Consider the following 19842-nt stretch of genomic DNA (forward strand, 5'->3'; position numbering starts at 1 on the left):
GTCACTTGGTTCTTTCTTTTGGTTTTGACTTCATGTATGGAATATCCACTGAAAAGTAGCTTTGCATTCAGCTATGGGAAGCATTCAGAAATCAGTGGGATTCTGAATACAAATGTTAATAAAGTAGGTGTGGGAGAACACGTAAAGCTATAAGGAGAAAACGATTGAGGAGGTTTCTGGGAAACATGGGTGTTGTTCTTTTCCTCCTCTATTTTAAGAAAAATTTAGCATACTCCGTGGTCTTGCCTGAACTGTTTCATTGTTCTTTTTGGTCTTTATGGCCTTCAATTCTGAAATGTGAGACTCTATTTTTCACAAATAATTGTTGCATTTAGTCTGATGTGTTTCCATGACCTGAATCAGTGCCTTATTTGTGTATGTGTATGCATTTGGAAAAATATCAGAACTCTAGCAAAATGTAAAATTGCAGGGAGGCCTGTTTTCCTGATGTGGCGCTAATTACCAAGTAAAGGAGGTCATGTGGACCATGTGTGCCTCTGTGCTGCTCTCTTGAATGGGATCCCTCCTGAATGTTTTCAACTGATCCACTGATAGCATGTTATCTGATGAGAATCAGGATATTTTCATATATTTTTAAGAAATTATTTTTATTTTTAATTGTTCATCTAGACATGCCGATGGATATTTAGGCCTCATTTTGAGCAAAACTCACAAGGTTTTTTTTTCCCCCCAAACCTTACATGTGTACACAAGATGACACAACTTTAAGAGTTTGCTTAAAAGAACAAAGCATGAAGAATACAGGGATATACAAGCTTATAATCCAATCCAAATCAGTGAGCACATCTGAGTCAACACAAGAAAAGATTACAAAACAAGTCTGTTTTGTAGGTAGCATTATCTGGAGACAGGTTGCAGGATGTGCTCCAAGGCCCTTTGTGGGAAGCACAAACAGGAAGAAATAGAGCTGTTTTTTTACTTAGCCTAGCAGGGAGCTATGGGAAGGCCAGGGTTTCATGAATTGGGTCTGACTATTCACTGCAGCTATTGCAAGGAAAAGCAGGCTCTGCTTATCAGGCCCGGCAGTGATGTGTGTGTTCTCTCTCTCTCTTAATGTGATCTTGACTTTAGCTTACTAAAAATAGCCCTTTAAGTTCTTTCTTGACAAGCAATGAAAGAATTAAACTTGGTAAGTCAACAATTGACAATTCTTGGCAGAATGAGACTGCAAAGATTAAAATCCATAGATAATTCAATAGCTATGTCCCAACTACTAATTAGACCCTTCTATTGAAATATTCCAAGAGAGCCACTAGAAGGCCAGAAAAAAAAATGTTTTCACATTCTTTTTTGCCAACAACTGAGGAACTCAAGAAATCTACAGACAGTTAAGAGAGACAGATGCATCTAATTTATGCATTGTGTCTGATTTTACCTCAAATTTGTATTGTACTAGTGGAAAACTCATAGCCTTAACAATTAGCTATTTGGTAGTTTAACTGTGAGCTCTTCTTCAAGACTTAATTGTAACAAGAACGCTTTTGCCCTATCAACTTGGAGCTACCAGGAATGCCCTTAATCTTATTTATTTAAATTATTATAAAATTATAATTTAAACAAAATCCACTTGGTAGTGTCTTCATTAGCCAAAACAACGTCTTCTTTCCTTATCTCTACGTCCTCATCCCCAACAATTGCTTTCCTTGATTTGATCTCATGGGTATTAAAAATAGACTACTTGAGAGCTCTCTCTGCATCATCAAACCAAAATATGAGCAGTTTAGAAGCAGTAATCGATCCAACATTTTTTTCTTTTGGGGCCTCACCTACCTGAGAGCTTCAGAATATTACCGTGATAAAGAAAAGCATGTCAGTTCATGATTACTATGAAACAAAACTTAGTGTTACGTTTCTATGACTTCCCTTCTTACCCATATCAGTAATTTTAAACTTTGCATCCATCTGCTTTATAAGATCTTGACACTTTCTTTACATCACCTGACAATCTCACCTACTTTAATGAAAATGTAACCAACTTTCCAAATTTTCCTCTAAACCTTAAGTCTCCAAGCCACAATCTCTCTAGGAACACATTAAAGCCAGTCAAGTTTCTAACATTTCATTTGATTTTAGAAGAAAAAAAAAAAAACCAAACTAGTTGTACTTAGAAATATGAGCTGGCTGTCATTCTATGAGATTGAGAAAATAGCTTTATCATTCTCCCACAACCACATTGTTTAAGGTAAAGAGAAAGGGCCATTAAACAATTTTCATCAAACATGATTTATGCTAGAATTTATAAAGAAAAAGTTCAATGCACAGAGGTTAGCAGACTAGAGAAGGATGCTGTAACAAATTAGATTTTATAGCCAAGTGTCTGCAGAAAAAAAATGGCAACAAATTCCAACGTGACTGCTAGTTACAGCCATAATTAACCACAATGACCTGTCAGGAAGGTAAAGTCTATCATAAAACCAAAATAGTTTCTTTACTTAAATAATGTTAACTTCAGCTAAACAGTTCAGTCGTTGTTCACATGACACCAAGGAAAAAGAAAGATCCAGTTACTATTAACACCAAAGTAATGCACACCAACCATGGATCAAAGGTACTTTGGTACTGTAGCCATAACAGACAAATGTGTGGTATGGGAGCAGGGAAGTCCCTGATGGTTAGGTGACAGGGTCATAGAAGGTTTTCGAGACCTGCTGTGTCTCCTCTGAGGCTGGGTGCACCGCCATGTTCCATAACAAGAGTCACATAAACACAAGCTTATCAGCTGGCTTGTTAAAACAGTGTGTGCAACATTGCTGCTTTGAAAAGCGACTTCACGCTTGCTGAAGAGAGTCTGCAATCTGAGGAAAGGAGGCTTGCTGCCGTAGATTGAACGCTATGGTCGAAAGCAGAATTCACATGAAGTTTCCAAAAGTGTTCCCTTCAAGACTTTTTTCAGTTTTGGTTTGTGACCTTAGCTGGAAAGTCTAAAGGTAAGTCACAGGCAGGCAGTTCAGAAAGACATCTGTGAGGATTTAAGTTGGGCAGCTTTCAGAAGATGAAGGATGTTTAACATTAAGGCCTTTATCTGCAAACAATAGTATATTAATAAACTCTATACCATATTTACAAATGCATTCTCTTGTATTAAAACTAACAGTATTCTGTTCACAGTGCCATTGTTTATACAGGTATCAATCCCATAATACATTGTATTTTGGCATGGGAATCAGTAGCGCTTGGTATTTACAGAAAATGTACATGTGTGAATATAAACAGGTCATCGAATCCATAAAAGACAGATTGGTTAACGGTGCAAAGGGGTGAACTGTACAGCACCTTCCCCGGATGGGACAGGAAATGTGGTTTCTTAAATTGCGAAGATGTCCAAATCTCTGACCCAAAGTGTCACAAGTCAGTAACAAAACAATGAACCCCTTGCTCAAGTTTGGGTACATTGAGTGATCTCAGTCCAAAATTTTAGATCCATTGTCTAGTGCATAAAATATAAAAGTTAAAAAGATTTATTATTATCTTTATAATAATAATTATTATTAAAATAGAAGGTACTTTCTCTCAAGCTCGTGGTTGTGCTCTGCACTTAAGACCAATATCCTCGGAGTTCCAAATATGCTGGTGTTTTGTCATGCAGATCAGCGGTCGGATGGCAAATGCTAAAATGCGGCTGCCTATTTCAGTGCCACCCAGGGCCAGAGCGGGACGTGGCAGGGGCACCCCGTTCTTGCTCCCAGTCTTCTTCATTGCAGGGGCAGCCTGCCTCCGGCGTCTGCGCCCATCTTACTGGATAGCGTTGCTCATTTCGGCAGCTAATGCTGAGGTGACAAATGGCTTCTGTACAGTTGGAGGGAGGCAGGGAAGCGGCAGGAGGGCGGCATTCAAGAAGCGCCCTGGGCAAACCCCAGGATCGCTGGGCCCTGTGTCCCTCCGATCTTGCTCCTGGCGAGCATTGGTGGCCGGGCCTCCAGGCCTGCGCTATGGCGAGTCGCCTTCTGCCACCTGCTCGGCCTTCTCAGTCCCCGGGCCCCCGTGGTCCCCGCCGCCCCCGCGCCGGTGCTGCGTGGACAGCAGGCTGGTCCACTGGGCCTTGTTGTGGGCGAGGTGGCGCAGCATGCTCTCCGACAGGACGCTGTTCCCCGTGAACCGGGCCCACTCCCGGAACAGCGGCTCCACGATGTAGGTCATGAAACCTGAAACGCCAAGGCCACACTCGCTCAGCACCGTCCCTCACCAGTGTCCCCCTCCCAGACAAGATGAGGTCACAAACAAGATGTGTCGCTGGGGGGGTTTGCCACTCAACCTCTGTGCCTCTCTTTCCCCACTGGTGAAAAGGAGCTGAGAAGAGTAGGGGTGTGATGACAATTAAATGACCAACACATGGGAAATGCTTAAAAGCGCCTGGCTTTTAAATATCAGCTATTATTATTAGCTGTCATAAATATTATACTAGCTCAGTACATCAGTAGTAGCTTCTAGTCATCAAATATTAGCGATTGTTATTTGCAGAGGGAGAGAGAACTTTCTGCAAAAATAAGAAGAGTGTGTGCAGGAACTAAGGCAGGAAGGTTGCCGGGAAGGCCCGTGACATCAGCAAGGTATGCTTCACCCACTCAGGCCATCTAGGGAATTCATGCACAGTGCTCTGTACCACCCTCACTTCAGGATCAGCATTTATAGTTCTGCCTTGCCTTCAATTATGTCAAGCAACTTAGACCAAGGCAAACATTCATCTAAATCCTGCTTAAATGGCTACAGAAGATTGGTTGATATTAGACTTTCTTATTTCTCTCTCTCTTTTTGTTTTTGGAGATAGAGTTTTCCTATGTATTTCAGCCTGACCTTGAACACAAAATCCTCCTGCCACGGTCTCCCATATGCTGGGATCACACGTGTGTGCCACCATGCTGGCTAACGCGTCTGATCTCTTAATAATTGAAAACTCATGACTTTCTAATCCTATTTGTTGTTAATGTGCTTTCCATATTAAAAAATGATTTGTTAAATGAAGAGAACTTTTGGTCTAGGTTGGAAATACTGGCATCGTCACACTTGAACTTGTTTAGGTTTCATTCTATTTCCTTGGGATGTAAGTGTGGGGAGAAAGGTGAATGCTTTCAGCACAACAGTTTCCAGCAGTTAGCTCCTTATGTTTACGGCCATGTGAATTGTAAGGCTGACTTCATCATCTCATGAGGGCTAAGGCTTGATTTGGCTGCATATTGGGCAAATAGCAGATACCTGACCTTTGAGGATGCTGGAGGATGGGAAAAGGGTGGGAATGTTATTGTCCATTTCTGCATTATCTCATCTTAATATCATTTTAGATAACCTGAACCCCAGGAAGAAAGCTAAGCCGGCAGCTTTAGGAGTGATAAAGGGAGTGAGCAAATAAGGATTTCCCATTTTGCTTGCCATCCTTGGATTTCCTTCATCTCCTTCATAATCACTGTATGCAATTTCTGAGGTCTTTTACCCTCAAAAAAGACTACAGTCTAGAGATCTAAAAAGACAGTTCATATATTTATACTCTTCTAAAATCTAAATGTGAATATTTATCAAGTTTACCTAGCCATAACAAGATTACCAATCTTACATTTAAAAAATAATCAATTCATTTTCTTCTTGAAGTTACCCCTGGAATTATACATCTGTATTTCTATTTGTCAAATAAAAAGACTTCTTATGCCAGATAGGAAAGTGGTTTGAAATAGAATAGACACCACGTGGCAATTTTTCCAGGGACTTAGGAATCTGTTTCTTCAAAGTGGAGTGCCAACCTCTCTCTTCTTCAGGAATAAACTGACTACTGGGTTTTGGTCCTGGAGGGGTGAGAGTGGGGGAAGGGAAGGGTGGCCTCAGAGTAGACAAGAATTGAGGGAAAATATCTTTTTTTTCATCTTTCTATAGATTCTATCAATAAGAGATTTATTCAACGTAATATCTTCTTTTTAAAATGCAAAATTTGGTGGAGAGAGTGGCGAGTAAGTGTGTGTAGCAGTATAGTAAGCCCCAGTTCCACTTGGGTAAATATAAATTACTTAAATAGAAAATTTCCTACATTTAGCAAATTCTCCTTTTGGATTGCGATGGGAAAAAGAGAGGGGACATTATCAAACAGAGGGGAGTCCGGATGGAGCGACCCAGTGGAGAAATCATTGTGTGGGTGGAGGCTAGAGCCTGCAGCATCCATCTGACTGTTTTATCTATTTGCATTTTTCTAGTTTAGCTTGAGCACCGTTTTCTCACAATCCTGGACCGATAAGAGCTGTCAGATGTGGAACAGAGCAGAGACAGATTTATGAACCAAGTGTTGTTTCATAATTGCCGTCTCTTTCTCTGTGTTATTGGTGAGCTGGTGTTGCATCCCTGAGACTTCCCTATTCACACAACCCCCATCCCATTTTTAAAGGAGGTATCTATGGTAACCACGTTTTCCTGAGCTGAAAATCAGGATACATGATCTGACAAAATAAGTGTGTTCTCATGACAACAACGGGACAGATCTCTGAAATCGGGCCTGTTTGCAAATCCAGGCTGAGTGCTTGAGAATGTCATGCTTTTGTTTGGGGTGTTTGTGGTTCCAAGTGTTATTAGCAGTTGCCTGGCAAATTTCTTTCTAGCCAGAGCTGAACACAGTGGTTCTCAGGATTAGACCAATCTGTAGAACCCAAGGGCTAAATCATAGGACAGAACTGGACCCAAGGAGGCCGAGGCTGGATTTCTGTTGTTGATACTCCCCTCCCTGACTGCCTGTCTTCCCAGAAGTTTTCATTTGTCCTCTGCCCTGGCTTCTGTTTTTTTTTTTTTTTTTCCGAATACTGGAGTTTGATCTCAGGGCTTCATGCTTGCTAGGCAGGTGCTCTATCGCTTGAGCTATGCCTGCAGCCTTTTTCGCTCTGGTTATTTTGGAGAAATGGGATTGCTTTTTGCCCAAGCCAGCCTCACAGCAATCCTCCTATTTTACATTTCTTGCTGGGATGACAGGCACATGCCACCCCATCTAGATTTTTTCCATAGAGATGGGGGGAGTCTCACCAACTTTTTTGCTCTGGCTGGCCTGCATCTGTGGTCCTTCTGATCTCAGTCTGCCAAGTAGTTAGGATTACAGGCATGAATCACAGGTGCCTGGCTTCTGGGTTGGTTTCTTTCATATCTATATCTATATCTAATTTATATCTATATCTATATAGCTATAGCTATATATCTCCATTTGTGGGTAGAGGAAACAATTTAATAAAACAATGCAACAACATTAAGGAAAATTTGGAAAAAAGATGGGCCATCCTGTATCTCATAATTCCAACATGCCTATTTGAATATTTGTATAGTCCACTTGAATCTTTTGTAGCTGGGTTTGCTTAGATCCTGTTTTCTGAGTATGACTTTATGACTCTTTCATGTGACTGTGGATTAGATTTGACCTTCAATGATAGCATATCATTTGAACTTCCTCTGATTTTCATTTTCAGTTGATCTTTTTCAGATAGCCTCTTCTCTTCCAAGGCCAAGGCATTAAGCCTTGACAGTTGCAGAGGCTGCAGCCCTGAGAATACACTAAAATGACGGGAACTCTGGAAATACGAACTGCCACACAGCAGGGCAAGAGCTTACATGGAAAAAGAGTTGAAGTTCTATGTTTGATTTCAGTGGAGGGGAGCTGCAAGGAAAAAGAAGCTTGCTTTATGTGCAGCTGAAATTGGTGGAGTGTGAAATTTCCACCATTTGATTGCTTAATGATCTTATACAGAATGCAATTGCACAATTATGCTGACTTTGAACTCTGAATCTTCCTGCTTCTGCCTCCCTAGTGCTGGGATAATAGGCATACACCATGCTGCCCAGTTTGAGAATAGTTCATTCTTGTTACTTTTCTTTTTACTTGATTTGATTTTGTCTCTATTCTAAACCATAAAGTGAACACTATAACTTAGTATTAAGTATTGTAACAAAAATTTTACTCTATTTTTCATGATTTCTCACTTGAGAATTATTTAGTAGATTGGTCATGATTGAAGTGTTTGTTTGACATCAGCTGTTCAGAGCTTTGGTATAGATCTTGTCTGTGTGATTCTTGGCAGAGGTGTCAAACTATTCTTTTTAAATTGACATGGAATTCAACTCACCAATTTGTATACTAGGGATTGAATCTTTCTGTTGATTACAAAGAGGACTGATTTCCAGTTCAAATTTCTGTTCAAGGTCACCTAAGAAGAGAGAAGAAGAAACACATTGGTAACCCAGAGTTTATAGACTGTTTATCAGCACTGACTTGTCTTGTAGCTTGCCTGTAAACTTAAAATATCAAGGTGTCAATGACCATTTATTTATAATGGGCTTCTTATAAACAGGTGTGCTTCGCAACTAGAATAAACTTTTGAATAAGATCTGTACAAACCAGAAAACAACTTGTGGTCAATTTTTTAATGTGAAATAAAAGTTTTGGCTTTAAGTTATAGATTAAGAAACATGTTTGGCCCTCCTCCTCTCCTACTTCCTCACCTTCAAATTGCCTGACCCTACTCTGGTTTCACCTGAGGTCAATGGAGAATAATAAGTTGGTAGGAAATGGGGTAGCAGGACTAGGAGGTCTCGTTTGAGCAGCATCTCGGTCTGAAGCTACAACATCAATCAGAAGTAAGCGCAGAACACCATTAAGTATGAAAATGAATTCTCTTAGAGCCAGCTGCACTCCTCACCCCCATTTCTATTCATAGTGATTTTCAGTCAAGTGTGACATGCTGTAGGAGTCATCTTTGATTTCTCTCTTTCCTCCACCCTCCTTCTCAAGGCATCCAACCCTGTTTCTTTCTGTCATAGAATACCTTATCTCCTCCCTTTCACTCCTTGGCCCTACTCTTGTTTCATAATAACTCATTCTTAGTTTTGCTTCTTAGTTAGTTGGCTTTCTCAAGTATTTCTTCCACTTTAACTAAATGTGGTCTCCTAAACATGCTTTCTAAGATGACCCCCATTGTCATGTTTTCTTCTTTAGCTTCCACCATCCTCTCATTATTATCCTCTATGAGATGGAGTTGATCTACAAAGCAGGGTGTGTCCCCACCTCAGGGCCTTTGTCCATTTCCATTGCCCTCTATCTGGACCAGTGCCATCCAGCAGACCTTTCTGCAATGATGGATATGTTCCCCACACTTCCCACTCTGGAACCCCTTGAAAAATGATCACGACAACTGAGGAACTAAAATTTTAATTAATTTAAATTTAACACATGCCTTGTGGCTACCATAGTGATAAGTATAGAGCAATACACATTCTTCAATACCAAGTTCAAATCCTACCTTCTTCAGCACTAACTCTTTTCTATGACCTCTACCATTAGAAGTCTTCCAGTCAGTCACTTATTCTTCCATTTATTCAACAGGCAATTAGAAAACACTTGTATGTTTTAGGTATTTTGCTAATCAATGTAAAGACTACAAAGAGGAAAACCAAATAGTTCTTCCTCTCCAGGAGCTTTGCTGATTATTACTTTGAGGATATAAAACATAAACTAGTTATTTTAGATTTCTTTGTAGTAATTGTAACATCCCCAATGTGGTTTTGCTTATAGGAAAATCAGTTTTTGCTGAGGATAGGGAAGATGTCCAATAAAAGCTTTTGGGAAACCAGGTGGACTGAGGCGCTCTAAATCCGTAGTCACAATAGGATAGAAATTCTACTTTGTGAAGGTGTTGAGGGTTAGGTGGGGAGGGTACATGGTGTTTGGAATCCTTTTCTCTGTTTGAGAATCTAACAGTTTTCTTAATCATAGGATCTCATTTTCTTTCCCCCTGTTTCTTCAACTTGATCTTCAGCGTTTTCCTTTGCTCAGCACATGAATTATAATCAAGACACCTTTCCAGGACTATTGGCAGAAACCTGTCTGCCAGGAGCAGGCTGGGATGAGCTGGGATTTGAGTCCAAAAATCAAAGTAAGTGCCAGAATAAGATTAATCAAAATGATACAAGTCATCCTTAGAGAACTACAAAAACATTCAGTATGGAGGACAGTCTGGATGACTAGAGAGCATGGTCTTCTCAAAACAGGCAAAACTTCTGAAGGACCATAAGGCTATTGAAGAAAAAGGACCCAAGCTGCCCTCTCTGCTCCTTCATCTGCTGGGAGATGCCACAGCAAAGTGTGTAAAACTCACCTTTAGTGATCTGAGTTAGAAATGTTCCAAGTATTCCCATTTCACAAGGCTTCACATGCATACCTTATTAGGGCTGGTTTTTGAAAGAGATATTATGGGTCCCTCTCTTGATTGGAGTCATTTACCCCACTTAGTTAACAACTTAATCCACTAACTGTATGGGCCTTAGTATCTGTTCAAGTGACTTGATCTCTGCCTCAAGTCACTCAGAATCTAAATAAGGTGCCAGATGAGCAAATGAAATTGTTAAACCATAATTGACACCAGCAGTGGCACACCAGTGAGCCAAAGGTTCTACAAAGTAGAATCTCTGTCCCATTCTTTGATTTCCAAGGATAGAGCTTCTAGCCTCTCTCTCACTGCTATTTCAATAGTTTATATTTCACACAGGAAAGAAAGTACTTATCATACCTAATCTTCAAGTTCTTTGATCCAATTACATCATATTTCTTTTTGTTCTGCACTCAGTGGAGATTTTATGTCATGGGCAACCAGCACTAAGCTTTTGATTTCTAACCACTCACACTCAATTCAAGTGAAATTACACAGAGTTGTGGGAGCTACATGAGCTTTTATTCTGAGAGAGTGATGGTGAGTGCCTCTTTGTCTTCTGTCTTTGGGGCCTTCTGATGTCATTGACACATCTTTCAATGGAGGCTTCTCCAAAAGGCTCACTGTTTCTGGTTGACCTCCCCACAGAGCTGGTATGTGGGACACTTCAAGCTTTATTTGTTCTCAGCCTCTCAAACCTGATCCTGTCACTAGCATGAGGGCACCGCTGATGCCCAAATAAACAGCCTCAACACTGAAACCAAGCCCGAAAAAACAAGGCTGTGTTTAAAGGCTGATATCCCACCCAACATCAAGATCCTGCTTGCTAATTCATTACCTTCTTTCTGAAGGAGGGCAATTTTTAAAAAATTATACCCTGACTCTGGGACATTCCTCTTTTCACAGCAAAATTCTTCTCTCACTGTTGAAATTACATTCAAAAGATTGAACTCAATTTTTGGTTAGCTGTATTCTACTTTACTAAGAACTTTGTTTAAGAAAGTGAGAGGAGGGCATACAAAAGGATCTAAGTCCTTCTGTCAGGAAGATATCATCCCCAAATGGCACTTAGCCTTTAAGCTGTATGCAGCTCAGGGAAGGTCAGGGTACAACTCGAACTGTGTCACATTCTTATATCCACAGATATTCTCATTTTTGTTGTGCCTCATTACTACCTGTTTCCATAGTAAGTCAATGCTATTTATTGAAAAAAACTTTTTTCCACAGAAGGGCTGGATGGTTTGCAAGTGAATTAAAGAGAAAGGTTGGAAAAAGAGATGATGAGACAATAAATGTCAAGATAGAGTAGCCGTTTCCTGTTTTACTAGGATAAATGCCTGAAAGGAGAAGGGGTGTTGCAGTCTTAGTGCTGGGTCACTACTAACCTTGCCTGTAGAATTCTTCACAGACCCTTTCACTCCATTGCTTGCTCATCTCCCAGATTCTACAAGGATTGCAAATATCAGCACACTTCAAGGCGATCTGAGAAAGGACAGGGCAGGGAGAGATGGTCAGAGGATGGGCCCTTCAGCTGCAGGCCTGCCAATTTGCCTCATAGTACCAGGCCCATCTTTACAGAAATCATTGCTAACATGCTCCTTTAGGAAACAGTCATTATTCATAATGTCACAAGCTCTTCATTCAGAGCTCCTGCTTTCTAGTTGCCAGGAGAGAAGAGCCACAGTACAAGGATATGGGGAGCTCTCTGGAGTACACTTGGGGTGGTCAGGCCAAGGAAAATTATGGGCTGGCTCCTTCTCTTGCCCCAACCCTTTCAGGCAGTGAGGCTGCAGGGGCCTGGCCAGGCTCAAATGAGATCACCAGGAACTTATTCTCAAGTTTATGGACTCCATATATGGCCTAAATTGTGTGTGTGTGTGTGTGTGTGTGTTTGCATTTATGTGCCCGTGTCTATGTGAAGTAAGCTTAGATTGCCAACCAGGGTGCTAAGTCATACCAACCAAACTTGTGTTTGCACAACTAACTCAGAGCCCTGTTGACTTGTCTCACGTGGGTCTGGAACCAGGACACCAGCTTTTGTCATGGATGATGACCTTAGGAGTGTTACTTTGAACTCCTAAACAAGTAGATTTTCCCTTTTAACCATCAGCTGCTGAGAGACCTACCCACCAGCAGTCTATGTTGATTTCACTCAGTTCCTTGGGCTCACAGAACAGCTAGGTGTGTTGGGGTCTGGGAGAGTGTTGGATTATGCTAAACTGCAAATTTGGTTGCCATTTCCTAGTTAGTGGGGGCACCAGTACATGTTGGAGTAGGTAGGGGGAAAAGTCCCCTCCAGGACCTGCCCTTCAGGGCTTCATCTGTGTTAGCTAGTCTTCTTTTTAAAATGTGGGTGTTCAGGCAAGATCTTTCAGTTACTCATATCTTGGTTTATCCACTCAAATATCTGATTCATCTTTGAGCCCTCAGGTACTAGAAGACTAGTTTGGGAAGGAAGAAAGAAGAAGGTATAGTTCTACAGCTGGGAATAGGGCATTTCCTGGCAAGGATGAAGCATTTACAGAGGGTAGCATGAAGGCCTGGAATGAAAGGTCTGTATGATCCAGTCTCTGGTTCCTGGTTAAAAGCTGGTCTATCTAGATGAGTCCAGGGTTGGTCTACATATGTAGTCTTTTGTGCCAAAAGGGAAGAAGGAAAACAAAAGAAAATGGAATATCAAGGAAAAGAGTCTGAGCTGGCCATGGTGGCATAGGCCTGTAAGCCCAGCTAGTCAGGAGGCAGAGGCAGGAGAATCAAGGCTTCCCAGCCAGCCTAGGTGAAGATAGTGAGATTCTGTCTTAAAAACAAGATTAGAACAAAGAGCTGGGCATATAGCTCAAGTGGTGAGGTGCTTGTCTAGTAAGCGCAAGGCCCTGGGTTCAATCTCTAGTACTGCTGAAAAGAAGAAGAAGGAGAAGGAGAAGCGAAGGAGGAGGGTCTGACTTGGATACCAGATCAGATTTGTACTTCCAAGGCTCACCCTGACCCTTGTTCTCATGTTACAAATGGTTTCTTGTCTTAGAGTAAAGTAGAAAGGGTTGGACTTGATCCAATTCAGTTTGATTCAATTCAATTAAACTTAAATTATTTATTTATTGGTATGTAAATGTAGTAAGCCTCAGATTAAAACAGGAATTTAGGTAGTAAAAACAGGTAAGGTGAAGGAAAGCTACTTGTTTTTCAATTCTTGATGGGTAATGATTAGCATAGTTTCATGCTACAGAAACAGTCTCTTAAAACTGCACAGGAATCACACTGGACAATTTTATTCCAAGCCACAAAATGTGGTAAGCACTTGGTCTGGGAGTGCATCTCAATGATACAGCACTTGCCTGCATGCCTAGAAAACCCAGGTCCTCCTGGGTTTGAGCCCCAGAACGTTAGACACATACTGTATGTATGCAACCTTCCTGTGGGACAACTTTGTGGTGAAGTAGATACTGAAGAAAGAAAAATGAGATATTATCAACTTACTGATGCAAAACCTGGATTGCGCTTGTTTGGAAACCATTTAACAATTTCATATGTCTTTTAATAAAGTAGGCCACCACTCTAACTTTTACCATGGGAGATTATTCCTCAAATGTGCTAAAATCATTGATCATGCCCCCAAAGTGTTTTTACTCAGCAAGGTTAATGGCTTTGTAGTTGTTTACCTGAAGCATGAAGTGTCTGTCATGTGCCTCCTCCAGTCTTAAGTCTTTATTATGGAGGTGAGCTTGCAATCGGGTCAGAAATTCGTTCTGTCGGTTGATGTCTGTGGCCAAGATCAGGGAGCCCAGCTGCTGCTCAATATCCTGTCTGCATCCACAAGAATGAACAAGAAAAAAATACACACACACACACACACACACACACACAAATCCTTTGAGGAGGTTGATTGATTAGAGAATCATTAGGTAGCTGGTCATCTCATTTATACCTTTGATTGTGTTTATTACACAGAGTCCAGTCCCTCCCAGCCAAAGAGTGAGTCTCCTGTCTGTGGACAGAGGTGTGCCAATGCTGAATAGAGGGAGTAAAGCCTTAGGTACACAAAGTTGTGGAAGTTTATACATTCCCATAATTCCTATGGTGAAAAATTGAAAGTGAAACAGAAATGCACACTTCAAGGAAGATAAAAGAAGACATAAAGAGTCACAGGAGCTGGGGTTGTGCTTTTTCAGAACTTAAACTAGTTCAAACATTATTTTTATGGAGAGAGAAAAAGGCACAGTAATAGTCATAATAATGATGAGAGTAAGAGTGACTGACACTATAGAACAGAAAGATCCACCAATAGCATACAATAGAGAGAACTGGACTGAAAGAGGGGAAAAGTGATTAAGACACCATTACAAACCAGTGGGTAAGAGATATATGGGTAAGAAAAAAATGGTACAGTGGAAATGTAGTATTTTGTAAAAATAACACAAGTTAGAACTTTAGTTCACCTGTAGAAAATAATTGGTAGAAGGAAGGATAAATGACTGTGTTTAAAATTCACCTCTAAAAATGAAATATATTTAAGTAGAGCACATGGAGCATACATACATAGCTCAATTAATAAATATAAGTTGAATATCTTGTATCACCCCTGGATCAAGAACACAGAAGCTCCCCATTGCCTCTCCCATTACATCTTCTGTACCCCTCTCCCCACGCTAAGCCTGAAGCATTTACCCTCTTGCTCTTTGCTTTAATGATTTTCTTGCTTCTTATAATAATTTTACTACCTATCCATGCATGTCTAAACAATGTGATTTAACTTTAACCACTTTTGAACTTTAAGCTATATGGTATGTATTAATTCATGTCTTGCTTTCTTAGCTTAAAATTATGCTTCTGAAATTCATTCAGGTGGATGTATAGGCAATAGTCCATTCATTTTCATTATTATATTATACTCCATTATGAGAATATAGTACAATATGGTCCCTTGTGTTGTTTCTCGTTTTTGACTACTATGAAAAATGCCACAACAAATATCCTTACATGCCTCCAGTTACAGATGTGCAGAAGTTTCTCTGGGATGTATATTCAGGAATATAATGACTGCATCACAGGGTATGCCTATCTCCGATTTATTAGATATAAACTAGTGTAATAGGAATTAGTATTAAAACATTTGATGGTATATATGAAACTAGAAGAATGAAACCTGTTGAAATTGTTCTAGGAAGGGGAAGCAGAGAAGAGGAAGAATGATGAAGGGGGTAAATCTAATCAAGATATATTGTAAATACACATGTAAATATCACAATGTAATTCTCTGTAAAACTATTATATGCTAATAAAATTGTTGAAAAATTAAAAAAAGCATTTGATGGCATAAATGATATGACCATCAGTTCATCTACAAATTTATATTAGCATGTTGGCAAGATGTAATTTAATAAGGGTATGTGTTATATTAATACTTATCCTATTGTTTATAATAATGAAACATTTTAGGGAGGACAAACATCACAAAACTTGTATTGAAACTTTGAAATTATTAAACATGATGATATATAGCTATGTTTGTTGTTATGGAAAAATGTCCTCTTTTACTGTTCTATTAAAAAAACAGGATACAAAGCATGCAAAGTGTGATCTCTATGGTCACAGAAAAGAAACTGGAAAGATATAGTATGATTACTGTTGATTTGCCTTTTCTTCTTTATATTTCTCAATAGAGCATGAATTTTTTAAAAAATATGAACATTTATTAGATTTACAATCGGGAAATCTATTTTAGTTAAGTAAAATATTTCATAAAAATCAAATTAAAAGGCAACCTAAAAACTTCAAGTAATAGTTACAATGTATAAGAAATGGTTGCTGAACATAATATACAAAGAGTTCTTACAAATAAATAATACTAAGAATAAGATAGGAAAAGAGCAAATTTAAAAATCTGTTTTCTAAGTAAATAACAATGCTCAGTAAATATATGAAAAATTTTGAGGTCAGTTACATTAAAGGTGTGTACCAATTGAATGAAAAATTCTCTTTGCATATATAGATATATATTTATGAGATTTGCAAATATTTTAAAAATACAATAAAAGATAAGGCTCAATTTGGGTGATGCTTCATTGGTAGATTTTCTTATAACTCACTAATAGAAACACAGGTAGATAAAGCTCTTTTAGAAAAGCAATTTGATAATATGCAACAATAATCTTCAAAATTCAAACTATTCTGGTCAATAATTCTATTCACAAATATTTTCTGAGAAAATAGAGTATCAGAGTGTGGAACAGAATTATATGTTTAAGAATGTGTGTTGAGCATTATTTATAAATGACAAAAATTTGTAAACCATCTAATTTTCAAACAATAAGCAACAGTCACACCCATTTGTGCACAAGAATGGTATAAGATAATTTTAAATAAATTTAAATTAAATTAAAAAATTATTTAATTTAAAATTAAATAATTTTAAATAGTAAAATAAAATGATTTTAATAAAAATTGAAATTATTTTAAAATAATTTTAACAATAATGTGGTGGTGGGGATTGAAAATAATTTTAATTTAAGTAATAGATTTAATGATATGGAAAAAGCTTTTATGGTAAGTGAATAATACCAGGACAAAAGCTGTCAGATAAGTCCCCCATTTTGTTAAAATATGGTTGTATTGAAAAAAGGCTAAAAGGAAATTCACAATCAGGTTAGCATTATTCTCAGACAGCAAGATTATCAGTAATTTCACTTTTCTTTTTCATTTCAGGTCAATCCATATGAAACAGGCAGTATTCCACTGTTGTTTGCTTCTCAAAAAAGAACTTCATTTGCTTCAAACTACTACTTTTGTTAAATCTTTCTTAGTTTCTACAGCTAACCTGTCTTGCTTTTATAAATCTTTGGAAAATGACTATAAAGCATTTGCGTGATGATAGAAAACTAACGAGGATTATGATGGTAACTCATTGTGAAGTCCCTTCACAGTTATTATTGCGTAATAATTATTCTTCTAGCAAAAGCAATTTATAGCACATACTTTCATGAAGAAACTCAAGTGGCATTTTTATTTGGAATCCATAGGAATGAGTGAGAGTCTCTGAGAAAATGAATTCTAAGCGAGCGATAAGCAGCTTTAAGGTAGGTATAAAGGGAACCAGAGTTGTCACGCTGAATGAATTCCTTCTCTTTCTTTTCCCTTTCCCTTTATTCTTTCCTGTCTTGACTCTTCTTCCTATTCTCCTCTTTTTCTTTCTTTATTTGCCCCTCCCTTTCACCACCTTCTTTCTCCTTTTCTCCTTACTTGATTTCTTGCTTTCAGTTCTTTTTTGTATTTTATTCTTTCAGCCTTTGCAATTTATTATTCTAGTAAAAGTTTTTGTAGCATGCACGAGGCCTGGTTTTATTAAGTTCCAAGGAGTAAAAAGTTCTTAGGACTGAAGTCCCTCCTGCAAATTCCACATTCCTCTGGGTGCTAGGAAACAGCATGAGATGGTATCAGGGGACCAGGAATAAAGTCACAATCCCAGAGTGTGTTGCCTGTCCTATGGGGGAACACCACTTGGTCCTTGACCTCAAGTTCAGTCATTTTTCATTAAGAAGGGTGCAGTGATCTATTTTTGCCACTCACCTCCCTCCCGTGGGTTCTGCATATTTTCATTAAACAGAGGGGATGCAGTGGTGGCTTTGAAGACAGTATAACAGCTAGCTTGGAGCCATGAGGAAATGCCTTGAGTTTAGTTAAGGTGCAGCCTACTTAGCTGGCCCAGCAAACAGTGGACCAGGAAAGCAGTATTTCTTGGTTTAAAATACAAGAAATATTAGCCAAAGTAATGGTGAAAAAAATTGCTGAGGCCCATTCAATCACTTCACAAAAGATGTTTTAGAAAAGACATTCTGACTACTATTTTTGCTAAGATTGGCAGTTACAAAACACACTTTACTGAGCTAGCTCGAGAATTCCTATGCTCCTTCTTAAATATTTACTCTTTGGATCTAAACAAGCGGACAGTTTTGGCCACATAAAGGACAGACATTTGTCAAAGCAGAGTGTTGATGCTGAAGCGTGAAAGTTGAGAGCTGTTTATTGTCTCTTTTCTTAACTTTAGGTCATAGATAGTCCAAGGCCCTTTGAAAAACACAGAGAGATTCTGGTTTCTGGGTTGTGGTACCTGACACCGAATCTCCTGCCAGACAACCAAACACAGGCAGGAAGCATAGAGCTGGCTCTCTGTCACTCATGCAGGGGTCCTGAGAGCCCCTGGAGAACTCATCTTATCTTTACTGTGTGTACATCAGCCTGTTTCATCTCACAGCACTTACGTCATTTCCTTTGGCAAGTGAGCAAGGAGCCTTGACTCTCGAAGCATGCCGATTGTGGACCGCCAGTGGTGATTCTCCAGCACAGACATATTCTGGAAAGAAAGAAAACAAAAGCTGTAAGTGAGGGAGCAGCCCGCTAACAATCTTTCATGCTGAACACAGCTCCAGGGCAGCTGGCATTCCCCCTCCAGCCAGTTTGTTCCTGGTGACAGAGCAGAAAAGAAACCCAAAGGAAAATCATCACAAGACCTGTTCTCAAGGCTTATCGTGATGGTGGGAAGGCAGCACGACCCTTGGGGACCCTCCACTCCAGGGTTGAATGAGGGCCTGTCTTTTCCCAGTGTCATTCACTTCTGCCTCTGTTGGAGCTTTCCATAGCCCGGTTAGACAACACAATGTAGAAGTGTAAAGTGAAGCAATTAAAAACAGGTAGCAATGGAGACCACGGCCCTATTGTCATAACATCATCCAAGATTATCTGTCCAAACTGAGCAGAGGCAGGCATTAAAATATCTGATCTAATCCCCTGCACTGATTATTGTCTCTCAACTTTGATAACGACCTCCTATGTCCAAACCACCAGGGCAGCTGGTGAGACTTCAGACTCCTGAACTTGTGGCTATTAACTCTTATGCATACTGAAGTCTGAGAACCACTGTCGTGGAGGCAGCTCTGTCAATAATCTTCGTGACCAGAATACTGGCATTTAGCCTATTAGGTTTATGAGTTAAAAACTGCAATGGTTTCCTTGTTCAATTATCTTGATATTTCCTGCCTTGTGGGAACCTCTTTGATGTTCAGTGTCTCCTTTGACCTTATTGCTATTAGAACTATGCTTGCTATCTGAATGTTTAACTAACCATTTAAATAGCAAATATATCTTATAATCCATTTTATTTTGTTCTAATGAGCAAACATTATGGTCTTACCACTGACTTCATACATATAGAATAGAACCCTCTCAACCCCAGTCAACCTTTTTGCTTTATTTCCTTATTTATTTTTTTTCATTCCCTATATTGTTTTTAAGAGGGGTTATATATTTACAAAAAAAAAAAAAAAAACCAAGAAGATAAAACTCTTTAAAAGTGAGGGAAACTGTGTGATTCCAATTAAATTAGGTATCTAGAGCAGTCATAATAATAGAGACAGAATGTAGAATGGTGGTTCCTAGTGGTGGTTGAGGGGTGGGGAGGAATGGGGAGTTATTGTTTAATGGGTTACAGACTTTTAGTTTTGCAAAGTGAAAAGCCTTCTGGAGATGGATGGTAGTGATGGTTGTATAACAAGATGACAGGGCTTAAGACTTCAAAATGGTTAAGATGGTACATTTTATATTTATGTGCATTTTACCACAATTTTTTAAAAGTGATGAAAAGAAGAAAGGAAAATAATATGGACACTGAACGGAACCA

General features: G+C 39.2%; 1 protein-coding gene across 4 annotated transcripts in view; it reads right to left on the minus strand.

Moving 5' to 3' along the window:
- Pde7b (phosphodiesterase 7B) overlaps positions 1 to 19842 on the minus strand; it is a 309490-nt gene that overhangs the window by 10574 nt on the left and 279074 nt on the right. For 3 of the 4 annotated variants that reach the window (XM_074073883.1, XM_074073890.1, XM_074073871.1), the window contains 5 exons: positions 18428 to 18519; positions 13832 to 13976; positions 11561 to 11657; positions 8097 to 8177; positions 592 to 4163 (listed from right to left, as the gene is read on the minus strand). In XM_074073883.1, the coding sequence (XP_073929984.1) occupies positions 3949 to 4163; positions 8097 to 8177; positions 11561 to 11657; positions 13832 to 13976; positions 18428 to 18519 (630 nt within the window). In that variant the 3' untranslated portion in view covers positions 592 to 3948. Of the gene's footprint in view, positions 1 to 591; positions 4164 to 8096; positions 8178 to 11560; positions 11658 to 13831; positions 13977 to 18427; positions 18520 to 19842 lie in introns of those variants that run through there. The other variant, XM_074073879.1, reaches the window with a different exon arrangement.

Source organism: Castor canadensis, chromosome 1 (genome assembly GCF_047511655.1).
Source record: "Castor canadensis chromosome 1, mCasCan1.hap1v2, whole genome shotgun sequence".
Lineage (NCBI taxonomy): Eukaryota > Metazoa > Chordata > Mammalia > Rodentia > Castoridae > Castor > Castor canadensis.